This window comes from Erithacus rubecula, assembly GCF_903797595.1.
Source record: "Erithacus rubecula genome assembly, chromosome: 6".
In the NCBI taxonomy this organism is placed as follows: domain Eukaryota; kingdom Metazoa; phylum Chordata; class Aves; order Passeriformes; family Muscicapidae; genus Erithacus; species Erithacus rubecula.
The window spans coordinates 14,468,132-14,488,265 of record NC_136688.1 but is presented as its reverse complement, the minus strand read 5'-3'; the positions used below and the strand labels follow the sequence as shown (position 1 = coordinate 14,488,265).

The 20,134-nt window shown below is 39.3% G+C and overlaps 1 protein-coding gene across 2 annotated transcripts in view; it reads right to left on the bottom strand.

The window, feature by feature from the left end:
* Positions 1-20,134, bottom strand: part of LUZP2 (leucine zipper protein 2) — a 141,915-nt gene that overhangs the window by 21,774 nt on the left and 100,007 nt on the right. For both annotated transcript variants that reach the window (XM_079310096.1, XM_079310097.1), the window contains 2 exons: positions 6,433-6,507; positions 2,318-2,482 (listed from right to left, as the gene is read on the bottom strand). In XM_079310096.1, coding sequence (XP_079166222.1) covers positions 2,318-2,482; positions 6,433-6,507 — 240 coding nt within the window. The remainder of the gene's footprint in view (positions 1-2,317; positions 2,483-6,432; positions 6,508-20,134) is intronic.

Here is a 20,134-nt window from a genome sequence, read left to right as displayed (position 1 = left end):
TTTACACTGATACAGGCACTTAATAATGCACTGCTTTGCACATTTTTTAAACCGAATTTATTCTTTTTAATATCACATTCTCTAGAAAAAACAAAATGCCCAATACTTTCTTTTCAAGAAATGTGGCAACTTGCTTTCCTAGTTATCCCTTCTACACCAGGTTCTTGTGCTAAATAACTATAACAAGCTCTCAGGTATTATGGTTACCAATAGCGAATTCAAGTATACAACCTACTTACTTGGAACTTCTTTTTTTTTTTTTTAAATGAGGAAGCACTCCCATCCCAGGGATAATTGTCCCCAAGTGGTACAGCTATCATACACTGTATAATTTAACCTTCCATGGATCTGAAATAAGTTTGACATTTTAGAAAGCATTTTAGACTGGATGAGAATATCTTAAGATACTTACCAGACAAATTATCATTTGTTGCTTGAAAGTGAAATCGCTACTTATCAGACAAGATATGTAAGTGCTGTTCATCTTAAGTTTCCACTTTCATGTATAACACATTGAATTAATCACATACATTTATATTCCCCCCAAATACTAGCCTGCTGTATCAAAATATTTATGCAAATCTAATAATAATGAAAAAGAGAGCTATACATATTTATTTAAGAGTTTGTCAAAGGGAAAAAAAAGCCAAGGAGAAGATATAGATGAAAGGGTATAATAATAAAAGAATACCTATACAGCTCAAGTGCACAGGGTGACTGACTATGATTCTTTAACAACTTGATTCACAGAAACAATTTCTTTAGTTTTATGATCACAGATAATACACAGATTTTTAGTAATGAGATGTCTGTGTGTGGAAGTAGAAGTTTCTAGACTGTTATGCTTTCAGACATTTTCATGGCATATGCCAAGTGCAGAGAAATATAAGAACTGCCTTTTAAGAGGCAGTTTTACTTATTCAAGCACTTCTGGATACAGAGGACTAGAAGCTGGTTTCTGAAAAGGCTATTGCACAGAAGTACTGACACATTTTACTAAGTACATTAAGTACAAAATCTATTATGATCATTGGGAAAAAAAAAAAAAGGAAGTAAGAACACTCTGTATTTCAGTCAAATATCAAAAACCTATTTCTGTTATCTGTGCTGAATTCTCATGTCCCTATCTGTAACACGGAGACCTCAAATTCTCCAAAGGCTCTGACCCTAGACCAGTCTTAATCACAGACATAATATCTGGCTGGCCCTTATCCTTCAGTACTTCTCTGCTCTCATGACAGAGACATGAACACTTCCAAGCTGAAGAAAAGGACAGTAAGAGTAAGACAATTCTGCAGATGCATTAATTAGAAACAATATGCTCCTGAGATCCCAGAATGATGCTCAGTTTTTATGTCCTGTGAAAGAAAAGTCTGCTGTCCTGTAGAACATAGATCCAGTGAAATAAATCTAAATGAACACTATCATTCCTGTGTGCTGCTACTAATTAATACAGTGCTTTTCTTCCAGAGGTAACAATTTTTGGGAATTATGGTTTCTTCCTGTAAAACAGTTACAAATTACAAATTCGCTATAAGCTAGCAATTCCTATTTTTATTTCAGTTTTGGAATGAAAGGAGGACATGTCCTTCAGTCATTCTTCTGTAAAACTTCCTTTTCACTGAAATTACAGATTTCTTCTAGATCTATCTATTGAATCAGATGAATTCAGGAGCAAAATGCAACACTGGAGATGAAAATTACTAGGACAGTTGTTAATCACTGCAAATCTTGACTGTATTATAATGCTTGAAGTTATTGACTCAAAACACTTTTCACCCTTTTTTTTTTTTTTTTTTTTTCTCATGCCTTCTTTGAAACTGCCCTTCTCATCTTGCAAGACTGGAGTATTACCTATGGCCTATTGTCAAGTTCATTGATCCATTCTTGCAATTTAACATGGGTGTCCCAGATTATTTTTTTTATATAATTATTTTTCCCACTGAAATAAACCATCATAAACAAACCCCATATTACTGTTTAGTGCTGCATTACCACAAACTCACTACCAGTGCCTGACAGGTAAATAATCTTGTGAATTAGCACCCTCATTTATTTTAAATGCAAATCCATCTTCACATGTTGTGCAGACATGATTAATTTACCAAGTGATATAATTCTGTTACTCAGTAAAACGTAACTGCTTCTCAATTAAAAAACAATTTATTGACATCAGAAACAGTCTTAGAATTATCCTCAAATTTTTTCCGAATCTTTCAAGGATTTTGAAATCTTCCTTAGTCTGTCTGATGCTCTTATAGGACAAACTCTCAAAGATGTTAAAAAAAACAAAACCCACCCTGAAGAGAAATCATACCTTGGTGCTTGTCACTTGAAATGGAACTTTGGAGCCCTTTGTATTTGAGGAAGTCAGCTTTGCAGCTGGTTTTGTGGAGATTGCATTAATTGTGGGAGGCTGATTGCGCAGAACAAAAGACAGGCAGAGCTGCACAGTTTCCTTCAGAGCTTTCAGCTGCGACTCCTGGGGAAAATAAGAAACCATCACTTCTCTAAGATGTGCTGTGATGAACACAACTGCTTACTTTCTCTATCTGTATTAAACCAAACTCTTATGAGTAGCTGCTGCGTTTTCTGATTGATGGAAGGAATTCAGACTGTCTAAAGCAGTATTTTTCTGTGATTAGGTTGCTGTACATTAGACACCAAACTGCTTAGGAAGTCACTGCACTCTCTTCCCATCCCTTCATGCAATTTTATCCACACTGATTATTGCAAATAATACTTTAATGTATTTTTTTTCTGAAAATAAAAATACAATTTACAAAATATCATATAGTGTCCGGTCCTTCACATGTAATATCTGCAGAGAAGCCATAAGCATTGCAAGACACAGACTTGCCATGGAGTATAGTCTGTAACATTTCAAATAATTTGTATTTTTCCACATTATAGACAGATTTTAATCCAACTAAGATGGCTTCCCTCATGAGCATATTATACTTTTACACTATATAGTAAAGAAATCATAGGTTATTTTAACAGTTAAGAATATATTTGTCCAGACCCACTACTGCTCATTAAGCCAAAATAAAACTTCTAAGTGGTGAGGTGCTTGCAACTCATGTTAAAACATTTATATTTTACTCCCAGACACACAGATAGATGTATTAGTGGAAACAGAAGTCTGTAATTAAAATAAGCTGAGAGAGCAAGAACAATGAGATAACTACAGCAGCGAGGAAATAATATTTTAAATATTTGTTTCATCAAATCAAGACATGTCAAATGTTAGCCATTAACTTCTTACAGTCACTTCAAGGGGAGGCTAGCAGCATTTGACATTAAAAAAAACATCTAGTTTCTAGGTTTTTTTCTTTTTATTAAAAATGCGCCTGTAAATACAGCATACATTCACATGTCAATCAAAGATTTTTTAAAGGTACATAAATCACAATATGCCATGGCAAGAGCTGGTGGAAAACATATCTATGTATGTTGGAAAACGTGTATATAATGTTACACACTACATATCAAGGATGTGAAACATTACATATAAAATATAAAAATATTTCACAGTCATATTAATCTTATGCAATGACATACACAGCATGTTTTAGTTTATTTTCTTAGCAAATATTTTAGAGAGCATGACAAATACTCTGCTTTACATCAGATAAACTTCCCCTGAACTGAAAGCAGAGAAGTATCTGATAACTGTAAAACAACAAGAGTGTTTCTTAAAAAAACAAACAAAGCCAGTTAGTAGAGTGTATTTAAATAGTACAACAACAGACAACCATAGAAAGGCTATTAATCAGAGCACAAAAGGGAAAATCAAAGAAGTATGAGATGAAGAATGTTATGACTGCCCCTTAGGTAAGGGTAACTCAGGTTCTTGGTAATAGATCCCTTGGGGCAGATTAGAGTGAAAAAACATAGAATATTTTGTATTTTATATATATTTATGTTTTATTTAAAATAATTTGGTTGCAATGGAAAGCAAATATGTAACAGTTGTAGTTATTATTTACAGTAACATTTCAATATAAAAGCATACAAAAAACACAAGGGGAAGGGGAAGGGAGAAGGGGAGGATAATCACCCATCTATCCAGTTATGAGCCTTGATTATAATTTAGATGTCTATTGGTCAAAGTGATACTCACAGTCTTGTTTCCTCAGAGATGAGAGAAAGCCCATAAAACACAGAGTTCAATGCTTAGGCTTAGGTGGAGGTGCCCAGGGTACCTCTCCTGAGGGAGCGGTTTACACTGCCTGGTGCAACAGTGTAGATAACGCACAGTCCTCTGATGGAAGGTCCCAGAAAAAGAGTCTGAGCACACTTTGAGTATCTTTGATGGTTTATTACAACTTCTAATACATGACAGCTGCCTCTTCATCAGTGTTATGCCAGTTATGCCCCATCAGAAGGGATGAATACCCTCAAGCCTATATGTGAATGTCCCTTGTGAATGTGAGTGTCCCCATACCTTCCATGGGGAGAGGAGTTTCACAACTGAGCCAGTTATGTAAGGGCTGGATAAAAGCACTATTCCACTCCTCCAGGGTTTGCTTCTTGTCATTGTCTTCCCTCATCTGGCCCAAAGCCCAGCTTGTAGTCTCTGGTGGTGGATGCTCACCCACTCTGTCTCATATGGATCAGAGGTTTTGGCATCACACGCCCAGAAACTCTCATCTCTACCACAGTCTGGGAGCACAAAACCCAGTCCCAGGAAAACCTGCCAATGGCCCAAACAGCCTGCTGTTTCAAGTCATTAACCACTTATGTTTCAGTCTCCCACAGAAGTGGAATTTGGTTTGCTTGCAAACAGAGAAAATTGAATGTCTTTCCCTGAAGATGTGTACAGTCAGATGATATGTCTCTGAACTAATGGCAGAGTAGAAGGGAAAGAATTACTTTATCCATTTGACTCAGGGACCCTTTAATTTCTAGTTGACAGCAGAAGATACTAGCAAACTTCTTTTCATGTAACATGTCTATAATCCTAACTTTTCAAGTTAGTGACTGCACAGGCAGCATAAATCTCCATTTGTTATCATTAAATGGGCAGAGGTAACATACTGTCTAATTTTGCATGATGTTATGGACTCAGTCAATCTTGTCCTATAAGATCCTAGTGCTTCCTGCAGATTGCACCAAACTGTAATCACTCTCCTCTCATCCAGAAATTTTTCTGGATAATTTCTCATCCTGTCATCTCTCAATCCTGCCCTCCAGTGTTCATTCTGCCTTCGCTGCAGCCATTTCAATTTTGCCATTCCAAAGGTAAAAGAAGAGCAGGTAAATTTGTTTTCACCCTGTGGATAGCATAATTCAATATTGACTTTGCTGACAGGAGATTTATAAATGAACATCATGAAAGGACAGGTGAAGGAAACACTATTGGAACCAGGGATGTAATTTGACAAAATTGTCTGTAATCTTGCATAGATGTGATTGTGGTCAAAATGAGCTGCTTACTGGCCAAAATACTACCCACATATGATGCATGTCTTCATATTCCCCTGATCCATTTGTACTCCTATCACATGGCTAGATCCACAGAATCATCAAGGATGGAAGAGACCTTGAAGACCATCTGCCTACATGCACCATTTTAATCACCCTTAAACCCCAGTGCCAGATTCAGATGCCTCTTTAACACTTCCAGAGATGGTACCTCCACCACCTTCCTTGGTAGCTCGTTCCAATGCCTAACCACTTCTGCAGTGAAAATAAAATTTCTAATCTGAACCTCCCTTGGAACAATTCATGTTCATTTCCTCTCATTCTTTCACTTGAGACACAGCAGAAGAAACCAACCCCTGCCTCACAAGGGTTTCCTTTCAGACTGTATAGAGCACTAAGTAAGAGCCTCCTCTTCCTGAAACTAAACAATGCCAGTTCCCTCAGATGCTCCTCTGAAGACATGTTTTCTAGGCCATTCACCAGCTTTGTTTCCCTTCTCTGGACTCACTCCAGCACTAAAATGTCATTTTTGAAGTGAGTGGTCCAAAACTGAACACTATGTGAGGTGTGGCCTTACCAGTTCTGGTACAGGGGAACAATTCCTTTCCTAATACTACTGATCATACTGTTCTTGATATTTGGGATTTGGTAATGCAAAATTTGTAGGCATCCTAAGGGTCCATGGTCAGAAATAGAAATAAATATCTAAGTCTACTAAAAATCAGTGCAAATTTTTTTGAGCTGTTTTTTTTTCTTTTGTTTGTTTTCTGGTTTTTTTTTTCTAATTTGACCACCCTCTTCTTAAATAACTGCAGATGTACATAACTTCATGTATCATAATTAGTTTCACTGATTTCAGTAGCATCACTCCCAGGTACAATTCAGATGCAACTTAGTATGCATCTAAAGAACTGCAAGGCTTTCATTTGATCTTGTCAAATTACACCAAAACATCCACAGCTGATAGAGGTAAACATGCTTATATTACATTACACTTCTTACTTTGTCAAGGGCTGCATTTTCCAGTTTGTCTTTTGCAACTGATAGTTTTTGCTCCAGATCTGTTAGCTGTTGTGCCTGTGGGAATCAAGAAAAAAAAGTTGATGCCATCTGCAATGTATTTTTTCATGTGAGAGAGGAAAGAATGTATATTTTAAAAGTAATATATATGGGTCATTTGAGATTTGCTTGTCCTGATTAAAAAAAAAAAAAAAAAAACGGGTCAAATGTGAATTCACACTGATGTGAATGCAAATTTATAATAATTAAATGTTAATAGTAAAATTAATTCCATACTATAAAATGTTTAATATTATGCCATAATATCCTTCTGGAAAATTCAAGGTATTCAAATGTCTTTTAGTTATTTTGTTCATTTGTCTGACTTCTGAGTGCAATTTGAACATTATTCTGTAGTTTTAAACACTGAGATGCCAGCATTAAGCTAATTTGGCATAAACAGCCAAATTAGAAAACACAGAAACATCTTTCATGCTGACACCTTATGAAATTATATTACCCATTAGTATACAAGGAGGTAACTCCAGATTTTTTTTCTCCATGTCTTTTCCTGGAAATATAAAATGAAAATTGACAGGAATAGCTAGCTATGCAACTACATAGTGGGAAAGCATTTTGGGTTACTTGTGTTTGAAGTCAGGATCAGGCAAGTAGACCCTGAGTGGAAGGATTTCTGGCTCTATATAATGTACATGTCATATACAGAGTGCAGGGGTTCAGAAGATACTTTTAAATGTTCAGTAAATAAAGATGATTATTATTCTCTCTCCTTTCCTAGGAGGTGTATAAACCCAGACTGCCTCCTTGAAGGAAATTCATTCCCTGCAAGAATTTTCCATTTCAGGTAATCAGGAGCTCCCAGATTCCTGTGGTTCTCAGTCTTGTTATTAATAACACATTGCTATGCAACCAAAAGGATTCTTTTGCTGTTGTACCCGCAAAAAAAACCCCAGCCTAGTCATTGTTTTCTTTGTTTGAAAAGGGAACCATAGAGAAGGATACTGGACTAGACAGTTATCTTCTCTCTCTGAAATTCTGATTAAGTAAATATACATTCTGTACATGCAGAATAACTAGATAAAATTATCATTTCTCAGATAAAGAGCAACACATTTTTATTTCAACTCAATATTTGCAAGTGCATCTCCCAGGTTTCTGGAGTTCAATCCCAGGCAGAGATTTTTTTCTTGACAGACTTGTCAAGAACTCCTGGACTCTGCACCTTGTAGTATACCTTAATAGATAGCCACACACTAATGCTGTTTAGTCTAAATTCTATAAAGGAGTTTAACTTGGTCTCTGCTGGGTAATGACAGTCCTTTCAGCATGCCATAGTTGAGTTGATGAGCTTAGGCAAGCCTGTAGTCCTCAGCATATATTAGAATTAGCCATAGGCTATACTACCAAATTAAATGACAAAAATCTGGAATTTTCAGTTCCCAACTCATGTAAAGAACCGCTTAGTTGCATTTGAAAACAAGATCAGGCATTTATCTTCAGATTTATCACCAGAGTCACAGTTTCATTAGTCTAAACAAAACTTGCTTCAGAGTGGAAGTCGACTGTTTGTTCAGATGTGGGAAAGTCTCTTGTGAATTGCAGTCCATAATTTCTACTGCATCACATTTTTTACAGCTAACACCAGTCACTGACACAACGTGCATATCAGACTAAAGGTTTGGTCCTTTAGTCTGGCAACGGAGAATCCACTACTGAAATAATCATTCTATTTCATCAGTTTGCAAAATTTAAGTGGACTTATCACTGGTTTACTAGAGAAAAAAATTACTAATATACAAAAAATTGCTAGAGTTCAGTAACTTTTTGGATTCTTTTCCTAAATACAGGATATAATATCGCTAACAATAAACACGGCCACAGACAATGTTTGAGAGACTGAACACTGACTCTGTGCAATGCAGAGAGACTTCTCATAGAACTAGACCAAGAAATTTCTCACATCTTTCACATTTTTATACTGTTAGTTATTAAATTATTTTTCAGTACAGCTATAATTTCTTTTGTTTTTTTTTTTTACTTATAATTTTACAAGGTTGGAAGAGACCTCCAAGATCATCGAGTTCCAACACAGCCCAACACCTCAACTAGCTGATGGCACTGAGTCCCACATCCAGTCTTTTTTTAAACACATCCAGAGATGGTGACTCCACTACCTCCCTGGGCAAACTGTTCCAATACTTTATCACCCTTTCTGTGAAAAACATTTTTCCTAAATCAAACCTATATTTCCCTTGGAGCAGCTTAAGACCGTGTCCTCTTGTACTGTCAGTTGTTGCCTACAGAAAGAGACCAACCCCCCACCTGACTACAAACACCTTTCAGGAAGTTGTAGAGTAATAAGGTCAACTCCAAGTCTCCTCAAGGCTAAACAACCCCAGCTCCCTCAGCTGTTCCTCACAGGGTTTCTGTTCCAAGCCTTGTTGCTCTGCTCTGGATGCACTCAAGTGATTCAACGTCCTTCCTGAACTGAGGGTCCCAGAATGGACAACAGCACTCCAGGTGTGGCCTCACCAGTGCTGAGTACAGGGGAACAACAACCTCCCTGCTCCTGCTGGCCACACTATTCCTGGTGCAGGCCAGGATGCTATTGGCCTTCTTGGCCACCAGGGCACACTGCTGGCTCATGTTCAGTCAGCTGTTGACCAGCACCCCCAGGTCCCTTTTCCACCTGGACACTGTCCAGCCACACTGTCCCCAGCCTATAACATTCCAGAGGGTTATTGTGGCCAAAATGCAGGACTCAGTACATGGACTTATTAAAGTCATCCTACTGGATTCCACCCATCCATCCAACCATTCCAGGTCTCTCTGCAGAGCCGTCCTACCTTCCAGCAGATCAACACATGCTCCCCCTTAGCATCGTCCACAAATTTACTCATGAAGGACTCAATGCCCTCCTCCATGTCATCAGTAAGAATACTGAACAGGACTGGCCCCAGCACAGAGCCCTGAGGGACACCACTGGTGACTGGCCACCAGCTGGGTGCACTGTTCACCACCACTCTCTGGGCCTGCCCATCCAGACAGTTCTTAACCCAGCAGAAAGTGCTCCTGTCCAAGCCATGGGCTGCCAGCTTTTCCAGGAGTTTGCTGTGGGAGACAATGTCAAGGCCTTGCTGAAATCCAAACAGACAACACCCACAGCCTTTCCCATGTCCACCAGGTGGGTCACCTGGTCATAAAAGGAGATTGGGTTGGTCAAGCACGATCTACTCCTCCTAAACCCACACTGGCTGGTTTTGACCATCCCGTAAGAGCTGCATGATAACACTCAATATAAACTATTCCATAACCTTACTTGGTACTGGCTAACTGGGCTGTAAGCACCAGGACCCTCCTTCCCACCCTTTTTATGAATGGGTGTCACATTGGCCAGCTTCCAGTCATCTGGAACTCACCAGTGAGCCAGGACTGCTGGTAAATGATGGAGACAGGCTTTGCAAGCTCACCTGCCAGCTCCCTCATCACTCTGGGATGGATCCCATCTGGGTCCACAGATTTATGAACATCCAAGTGGCTCAGCAGTTCTCTGACTGCCTCCTCCTGAATAACAGGGGGACCATTCTGCTCCCTGACACCATGTACCATCCCAGGAGGACAGCTGTCCTGAGGACAAACTGTCTTCCCACAAGAGACTGAGGCAAAGAAGATGTTAAACATTTCTGCCTTCTCCTCATCTTCCTTTTACCATGAATATATTTGTAAAAATGTATTTTATTATCTTTTACAAAAGTTGCCAAAATAAATTGATAATGAGCTTTGGCCTCCCTAATTTTTTTCCTATATGCCCTAGCAACCCCCTTTAAGTACTTCTTGAAAAAAATGATTCTCCTTCTAAAGATGATATAGCCTCTTTATATTCCCAAGTTCCTTCAAAACCTTGTTGCCCATCCAGGCTGGATGTTTGCCTCATTGACTCATCTTTGGCACCTGTTCCTGTGCCCTCAAGATCTCTGTTTTAAAGCACGCCACCTTTCCTGGACTCCTTTAAGGGCTGCTTCCTAAGGAATTCTCTGAATAAGTCTCCTAAATAGGCCCAAATCTGCCCTCCAGAAGTCTAATGTAAAAGTCTTATTGATGTTTTTCCTGATATCACCAAATATTGAGAACTGTATAATTTTATGATCCCTATGCCCCAAGCGGCCTCCAACCACCACATCTCCCACCAGCCCACCTTTATTTACAAATAAGTCTAACACAGTCCCTCCCCTGGTAGGTTTACTCACCAGTGGTGACAAAGAGCTGTCCTCCCCACACTCCAAGAACTTCCTGGACTGCCTCATTTCTGCTGTATTACGTTCCCAGCAGATGTCTGGTAGGTTAAAATCACCTACAAGAACCAGGGCTGGTGATCCTGAAACATTCTCAAGCTGCTTAAAGAATAAGTTGTCCACCTCTTCTTCCTGGTTGGGTGGATGATAACATACTCCCAGTAGGACGTCATCGTTGTTGGCCTTCCACTTGATTCTTACCCATAGGCATTCAACTCCATCATCATTAGTTTCAGTGCCCAGGGCATCAAAAGCCTCCCTAATGTAAAGTGCTACTCCTTCCACCACTTCTCCCTTTCCTGTCTCTTCTGAAGAGCTTGTAGCCATCCAGTGCAGTGCTCCAGCTAAGTGATTATCCCACCAGGTTTCTGTGATGGCATCACATCATAGCTTTGATGTTGCACCATGGCTTCCACCTCCTCTTGTTACCCATTGTTGGGGGTTGAGTGTTTTTCTGTTACTGTGTCAATTGAAAGAATTTTTCCCATTATCATGTCAATGGAGCTGGCCGGGTTACACCCAGGGTCGCTGATGAGTCCAGACAAAGGGGGTGGGTGGGGACGGCCCCGGAGGGGCCTCTGAGGCTTCCGGGAGGGCACTCGCGTTTCCGGCGAGCTGGGAGGAGGACGCCTGGGATCGTTCAGCCACGCGGCCGAGCACAGCAGAGCCAGATCCTCTGCAACCACCTGCCCTGCATCTGCCCCGTTCCAGCCTCCTGCCTCTGCGGACACAGCTGATCACCCAGACACACACGGTGAGCGAGGAGCCGCCGCTGCAGCCCGTTCCCGCCCGGGACCGGCGTGGCCGCTGCTGCCCCTCCCCCCTTTTTCCTGCCTCCATTTCCCGCTTGCCTTTTTGGCAGATCCGGGCTCTGGACTAAGCACAGAGACAGCGTGCTTGCATTTAGGGGGACTGACACCGAGTTACCTATTTCATTCTGTTAGCAATTTTAACTGTTATTGTTTTCTGTTTGTATAGTTAGATATATTAGTAAAAGAGCTGTTATTCCCACCCCCCTTATCTCTGCCTCAGAGTCCTTGATTCAAACAATCATAATACTTGGGGGAGGGGAGTGGAACCAAAGTCTCTATTCCAGAGGGAAACTTCTGCCCTTATGGCAGACACCTGTCCTTTCAAACCAGGACACCCATGCTGCATGCGTGCACCTCAGCTGGGCTACTGATTTCACCACTAACTCAGGTTTACTACCCTTGGGCCTGCTTTCAGAGAGCCCAGTTGCATCCCCTTCTCCTTCAAACCTAGTTTAAAGACCTCTCAGTAAGTTCTGCCAATCATAACCTAAAATTTTTCTACCCTTAACAGAGAGATGGAGCCCATCAAGTTCCAGCAGGCCAGGTGCTGAAAAAAATTGCCCAATAATAAAAGAATCCTAAATTCTGCTGATGACATCAACCCTTGAGCCACTTTGATAATGTGAGCTCTCTTATTCCTTTCAACATTTTTCTCCACCACTAAAGGGACTGAGCAGAACACTTCCTGTGCCCCTGCCTTATCAACCACTTGACCTAGTGTCCTAAGGTCCTTTTTTATTGCCCTGACAATCCTCTTTTCAATCTCATCACTATCAACCTGGAGTATCAGGAGTGGATAATAATCAGAGGGCTGAACCAGCTCAGGGTGTCTTTTGTGAATATCCCATACCTGAGCCCCAGGGAGGCAACAGACCTCCCTGTGGGTTGGGTCCAGTCGAAATATGGGGCTCTCTGTTCCCCTAAGAAGAGATTCACCCACTAGGACTACCTTTCTTTTCTTTTTAACGTCAGAGGTAGTGATTCATCTGACAGATGAAGTGTAATTGAGAGGCTCACTGCATGGATAATTTTCTTCCACGTCCTCTGGCTGACCCTGTAGATCCAGGGCCTCATACCTATTCTGAAGTGGCACCTGGGTAGGTGATGGGGGTGTTGGGAGGCATTCTTATTACCTCCCCAAGTAGGAACCCATTTCCACTCCCCTTCATCCACCAGGTGCCCCCCTATTGCTTGACAGTGGGAGGCATGGGAGTCCTCTGGCTCCTGGTGGGCCTCCCTCAAGGATGGAAGCGCAGAACTCCACCAGTCTATTTCCCTTTCAGTTTCTCTAATACTTAGCCTTTCTACTTCCTCCCTAAGCTCAGCCACCAGTGAAAGGAGATCATTCACCTGTTCACACTGAAGGCAGGCTTCTTCTGCAACACTCCCTGGAGCCACTGATAAGCTCAAACACTCCACACAGGAATGGGTCTGGACAGACACATCCTTTTTGGAGGGCTCTACTTGCCTACATACACTTTTACTAACTGCTGTTTTTGACATGCAAAAACCATTACTAACAAAATACAGAAACCAACCAATCAACAGAGACAACAGACAAAGCACTAGCAAGAGGAAACCTGCAGCCCTCCCTGTTCACCCTGGCCTCCTCGAAGTGCTGCACAAACTCCCCTGCCACACCCTCAGAGCTGTGGCATGCCCCTGTTTGCCCACTCCTGTTGGCAGCACTCCCCAGAGCCCTCTTAATCACTCTACCTCTCCCGGAGGGAAACCCCACCCTGCACCTGTGTGGTTAACAAGAACTAGCAACACATGCTTGGTTAAAGAGAAACAACATTTGAAAAATGGTGTATCTCACTGTATAATTTAAATTGCCACTAAAAAGGAAATTACACAAAGTAAGAGATGACAAACGCGAGGCCAGGATGGCACCCGGGATAGTGTGCAGTACTGAAGAATTAGAATCAGATGGAAGATGGTAAGGCCCATACTTCTTCCTTCAGCACCATCAGTGTTACAGTGGAAGTCAGTGGAAAACCAGAACTACAGTTGTGAATTAGAAGGTGTCTGGTTTCCTTCAGTACATGCATTACATAGGCATCTGAAAATCTGGGTAGTTGACAGAAAGCAGGCAATGGTTGTTAAAAGTGACTTCTGTTTTCTTCCTTGCAGGGGAATGTCTGGTGCTAAATAACACAATGAACTCAATGACACTGCTTCCATATAAAAAAATCAAGTTGGAGGAAAAGTACTTAAGTTCTTTAATAGATATTTTCTGTGCCAGAGAATTGCTCTATTGTAGTAACACTGTCCACTTATGGGAAAACATTTGCGGTTTATGGTGAAAAGTTATTCTTCCAAAGAACAGGTTTCAAATATATTAGTGAAGGTTTTCTGATTGCATCATTTACCAAGACTTATTCTCATTTTTCCTAATACTGTCATGTGTTGAAGGACTAAAATTTTCTGTAATGTTCATGTATATTTATTTAATTTCAGAGAATGCTGAGCAAATAGCTCAGTGATATCAATCCAACTGATACTACGTAAGAATAAAATTCTGGCATTAAAAATGCATTTTAATGAACCATTTACTGAAAAGTAGTGATAGTTATTTACTTCTTAGTACCAAATCAGCAGAATACTTCTTAAGAATTGAGGTCTTTGACAGGAAACAGTGAGATATATAGAAGCCTTCCAATGCCTAAAGGATGCCTACAGGAAAGCTGGAAAGGGACTTTTCACAAGAACATGGAGTAAGAGGATAGTTTAGATTAAATGTTAGGAAGAAATATCCTTTCTGTTCTATTCTTTACTGTGAGGATGTTGAAGCCTTGGCCCAGGCTGCCCAGAGAAGCTGTGGATGCTCCATCACTGGAAGTGTTCAAGGCTAGATTGGATGGGGATTTGAACAATGTCATCTAGTGGAAGGTGTCATTACCCATGGTGGAGGGAGTTGGCACTAGAAGGTGATTAAAGTCCCTTCAAACAAAAACTATTCTCTGTCGATGAAAAACATCTTACTCCATCCTCTGAGAGAGTTCACTGAGCAATTACTGTCAGTGAAGTACACTTTTCTAACTCAAATGAAGGTACTGACCTTTACATATGATGAATCACATTAGACTAAATGCCTATGTCTTTGGAATAATGACTTTGAATGTTCAAGAATTTATAAATAGCATATTAACTAATATTGAGATGTTCATATTCCTCAAAGTCACTTGAAAGCAACACAATGGGGATGATAAAAGTTTTGTTATCCAAAAAAATGGTAGCTAGAAGCTTTATGCTTCTCACTTCCTTAGTCACATCCAAAAAAATAAAAACTTTCTCTAGCAGTCTTTTGTGTACCATTGCAGAAGCTATACCTTTTGTTTGTTCTAGAAAATTAATCTTTTAAATCATCTTTCTTGGGGAAAACCTAACCATTTACATAACAAGAATAAATTACGGTTAGATTGTGCATTGTTGATGACATTGCGGTACGTACCAAATAAGGTCCAAACACAGTTTCTGAAAGTGTTCTTGGTATTTTACCCTGAAAATTAGAGCTGAACTTCTTTTTCTTCCTGAACCTAGCTAGTTAACAGGCTTTTCAACTGACCTCTCCCCCTGTGAGTCCTATTTCTTCTTGGAATTCCGACAAAACCTTCAGCATCTCATCTGAGTGGTGAGTTACTGAACTTTTCTGAAGGTACAGCCCAACAAAACCAGGCTGTGACTCTATTTCTGTGTAAGACTTAACAAACCAAACAGCACTATAACTAATTTAAAAAAAATAAAATTGTGTATTCTCTTGAGGAGTGCCAGAAACAGGAGCACTTAATACAACACTTGGTGTGGGCCAGAGGAGGCCACTTGTCACCTTACACTTATATTTGTTCTCTCTTATGTCCACTGTTACTAGCATGATACAAAGCCTACTCCTAGAATGTTACAAGCACAGGTCAGGTGGGTAATGCAACCAGACAACTGTACAGATAGCTACTGCAAATACTGCATGCTTATTAGCACAGCCAAAAGAGGGTTTTAATAGGATTCTAACCCTTTTCCCCCCCAGTAACTTTATGCAGTATGACAATATGGAATAGAAAATAGTGTTCCCCGTTATTATTTTTGGTGCTGATATTTTTTTGTGTTTGGTGGTTTACTTTAAGCTGTTCAAAACACTTAAGAAAAAGGATTTATCAATTTCCTTTCTTTTCCTTAGGCAAAATTTCAAAGGTTAGTTTGGGTTTTTTTTCCCCATTGTCTCAATGTGGTAACTATCTGAAAAGTAAACATGCCATCACTCATCGAGTACTGAAGTTAAGCAACAGCCCTAATATATTTTATAAAATTCAACTAAGAAAATTTCAATTTCCTGTCTCTCCCAGGGGCTTCAGATTCTACTGTGAAAAACAACTCAGTAATATCCTGTCTTAAAGCATTTTTCTACATCAAATAAGCAATCCAATCACAAATAATTTATAAACCTGAAAATCAAAATCATACATACAGGGATAAAATTGCACAAAAATATTGACCTTGATCAACAAAAAAAAAAAAAAAAATCCCAAAGTTCATAATCAGCAAAAGCAGTATTTAGTAAAAAAGCATCATGAGCCTTCTTACTTGGAATAAAAAAAAAGAAAAAGTAAACAAAAAAAGAGTGAACTGCAACATTTAGGAAGAACTATAGGGATCACAAACCATAATGACAAAGTCATACACTCACTACACCATAAAGTAGAAATACAAAATGAAGATTCAACAATCTCTATTCTTAGGAGTCAGAAGCAGTCGGTTTTCATTCATCACATATTAAACCACAAAACACTGCACACCCAAAACCATGCTCAGATAAAACACCCAACCATGCACAAAATTTATATTCAATCATATTCTCAAAAAAATAATTGTGTAAAGTTGTCATATTTTTAAAATCTAAAAATAAATAGAATAATCATCATATAACAACCTCAAACCTTAATAAAATCTATATGACTCTTTCCTAGGCCACCTACACATGGATGAACTGAACAGGGAACTAAACATATACTGGCATAGACTGATAAAATATTCCTGTCACATCAAACTCAGTGTGTCAGAGAAAATGGGGTGTACAAGACTGGGAAGATTGATGTCTCAAGACATTTTGGAGTGCATGTATGTAGGTAAAGGGGCAGGTCAGGCATTGCCCCAGAAAGACAGTGCCCTGCCCCACATCTCTCATCCCTACAACCTGCAACCCAGCCCAGAAGTGGCTGCCAACTCAGCTCCTGAGTGACCAGAAGTTCCACCTGGAGGAAGGGCCTAGGAAGGCTAGGGGGTATTTAAATCTTAATACGAGGCAATCAGATGTCTTGATCCTACCTCATCCTGGGTGTTTTGTCTGAACACCACTGGAATCCAGGAGTTGGTAGCTATACATGTGCTTTTTTCTATATTTTCTGTCCTTCTGTCTTTCTTTTTCTTTTTATTCTAATTCCCTCTTCTTGGAATTTAAAACTGAATTGGCTTAAAGTTTGCAGAGTTGAATGGGCCAAGTTAATGCCTCCAGAAGTGTTTTATGTTGATGGAATGGAGTGCTAACATCTTTGCAGGTTTCTCTGTTTTTCTAAAGTTGCCAGTCTTTCATATTTTTTTGCCCTCTTGAGAATATCTTGTTGGGTTTTTTCCCATTCATCTAACTCAGAATACATGAACAACCGTAAGCCCTTTTGGAAACCTCATCAAGCGAGTTTTTTGGGGCCTTACGTGGGGTTGATCTAAACTTACCCTGACAAACTGGAAAAATAAAATATGACATTCACTAAAATCAACTATAAGACATTATATTCAAGCAGTAATGATCGGTACAACTAATACAGAATATAGAACAATATGGATGCATGACCCAAGATGATACTACTACTGAGTATGTCATGATTTTGTAGAAAAGGCAAAGAATACTGTGGGTACAGACTACAAAAATCCTTTTACTTTGTTCATCATGAGTGACATATCCATTTTAGGACACTTCAAATGGATAGACCACAGAAAACAAGTTCAAATGTGATTAATGTGAAATATTAATGGTGGTCTCAAATGCTGAGAGGAAAGACTGGGAGGGAAAATCCATGTAAGTAAATGTCTTGGGTTACAGTGTAAGGTGCAAGAAAAGTATGTATTCTACCACCACCTACATCACCTTCTGGTGAACTGTTAATGGTGGGTCACTTGTAACAGTTGCATACCCCACCTATGAGCTGGGTGTTGTATTCTCTTTGTCTTCATGTGATAACTACACCCAGCTCAAGGGTGGTTATCTCTGGTAATGGGCCATCAAGGACTCCCCAAAATATCCTATGACTCACAGGTTTATATCACTCCATGTAAAATTCCCTGCCCTGAAGGAAGTACTGCACACTCCTGCCTCTATTTGAGGGTATATAATCTTGAGGTTTGGAGATTTAGGGGAACCACCACTGGACTTACAGAGAAGGAGGACCAGACCTTTCCACAGGACCACTGCTGTGGCAAGACCACATCCACCACTCCAACAGAACTGCAATCACTGCAATCAGTTTAATCTGACCTCTGACACCACCCTGACCAACAGGGTGTCAGGATGTGTTCTGACTTTGGAAGTTTAAACCAGCAATTCTGTACTATTTAGTTTTTTTATAATTTTCCTATTAAATTGTAGATATGACTTGAAATCACTCACAAGATATTTGTGTGGAGTTAATTCACAAAATAATGGGTTTACCTTAAAGCCAGTGTAGTTAATTCTAAAAACACATTGTGATAGTCACAGAATAACTACAGCAAAATATGCTAAATACTGCTTTAAAGCAAGTGGTTAAAGGAAGAACCAAACAAATTGCTTTCTAGGTCTGAGAGAGCATAACTACCTGGCTTCAATTTCAGTATGTTTCAAGACATAAAGAAGCATTTTCAACTACTAAGCTAATAGACTGTGGAATAAGGGGTTATATTTGTTAAAGTTGTTGAGGTTTATGCTCACCAGAAGGCCCTGTGGGAATAGCACAGCTGCAGGCTGAGTGGTTGGAAGTCAGTGAGGGGTGAGAGGCAGTTGTGAGTGAGTAGAGAGGCAGCTGGAAGTGAGACTGTGCTTGGCTGGAGGAACGCACGGATAGCGCATGAACGGGAAGCTGATGGTGGAAGGACGTGTGGACAGCAGCACTGCAGTTGAGCCAGACAATGGGAGCCCTTCCCTTCTTCTGATAAGCTCTCTTAGGGGTCGGTTCAGTTTCAGTTATGTCTGATAGAAATTAAGGGTATAAAGAGGGATTGTTTTCTGCAATACAGATCTCATTTGTATGCATAAAGGGGTTTGTGTCTCTTTGTTCCCTACTGCTGCAATAGTCTACAAGAAACCAAAGCAACTGAAATACATAGAATTTGGATTCCTTCAGGTTATTTAAAAAAAAAAGAAGTTCGATAAGCTTTGTGTAAGAATAATATAAATAAAACAGAACCTTGTTAGGAGACAGAGAATATGGACCATACTTCCTGTTTTCCATGGTCTGCTTAGAAAAGGCTTTTGCCAAAAGTGAAACAGTAGAGATGGGATTACATATGTACAAGAAGTTTTGATCTCCGCAAATACAAAGTGCCTTTTCTTATTTATATGTTTAAAAGTAAAAATTCGTTAAGAATATTTTCAGACTTTTCATTTCATCATGCATCAAAATCTGCTTGCATTGTGGATACTTTTCAAATTATCTTCATGCTTTGATAGGAAAAAACAGTCCAAAGAAAAATTCATTATTTTTGCTAGTATAATCAACTAATAACATTTAAGCCACTGGAGACCAATGAGATTAAATTTATCAAATAGAAAACATCATAAAATAAATAACCAGAGGTACACTTTGCTGCCTTCTATTCAGTCATCATTTCTGACAAAATCAAGGGAAACTTTTTGGAGAGCATTGTCTTATCTGAAGCCTTTGGTAGTTATTGTCTCAAATCAATATGCATAAAAATGCTACCTATTAAATGTTTAATAATAGGAAAGTCTCCTCTTCCAGATTCTATTCAGTTGTTATGCAGCATGATGAAGTGATCATGTAGATTATAGAACTTATTATTCCTAATGATGTGTTACAAAAAAACCCTCAAACCAATCTCTAATATTTTACATTGCATTTATGTTTATAACTGGTATTTTATAATAGTTTTTTAGTTTAGTTATGTCTTTCCTACACAGTTTAGTTATGTCTTTCCTACACAGTTCTGGTAAATTTCCGAAGGGAGGTTGCACAAGATCCAGATGCTGAGAAAACATATTGAATAAACACACCACAGAATAAAGATCCTGTCTGAAAGCAAGAAAAATTGCAATATTCTCTCAGGGAAGTTGATATGACATGCCAAAAAGGAAACTATTCCCAGTTTTCTCTTATCATCTCCTTTTAACACTGAACTACGGAAATTATATTTACCATTACAGGGCAATATAAAAACAGCAAGAAAGATAAGAGCATTCTTTCTGTGCTAGACGAATGTACAAATAAAGTCATAGGAAAGTGATGTTGCTCTTTTTTTTTTGGAAAGCCTTCTGCAAGGAAAATAGGAAAATAGAAGCTTAAAGGTACTTCGCACATAATGAAGAATGCTTCAAAA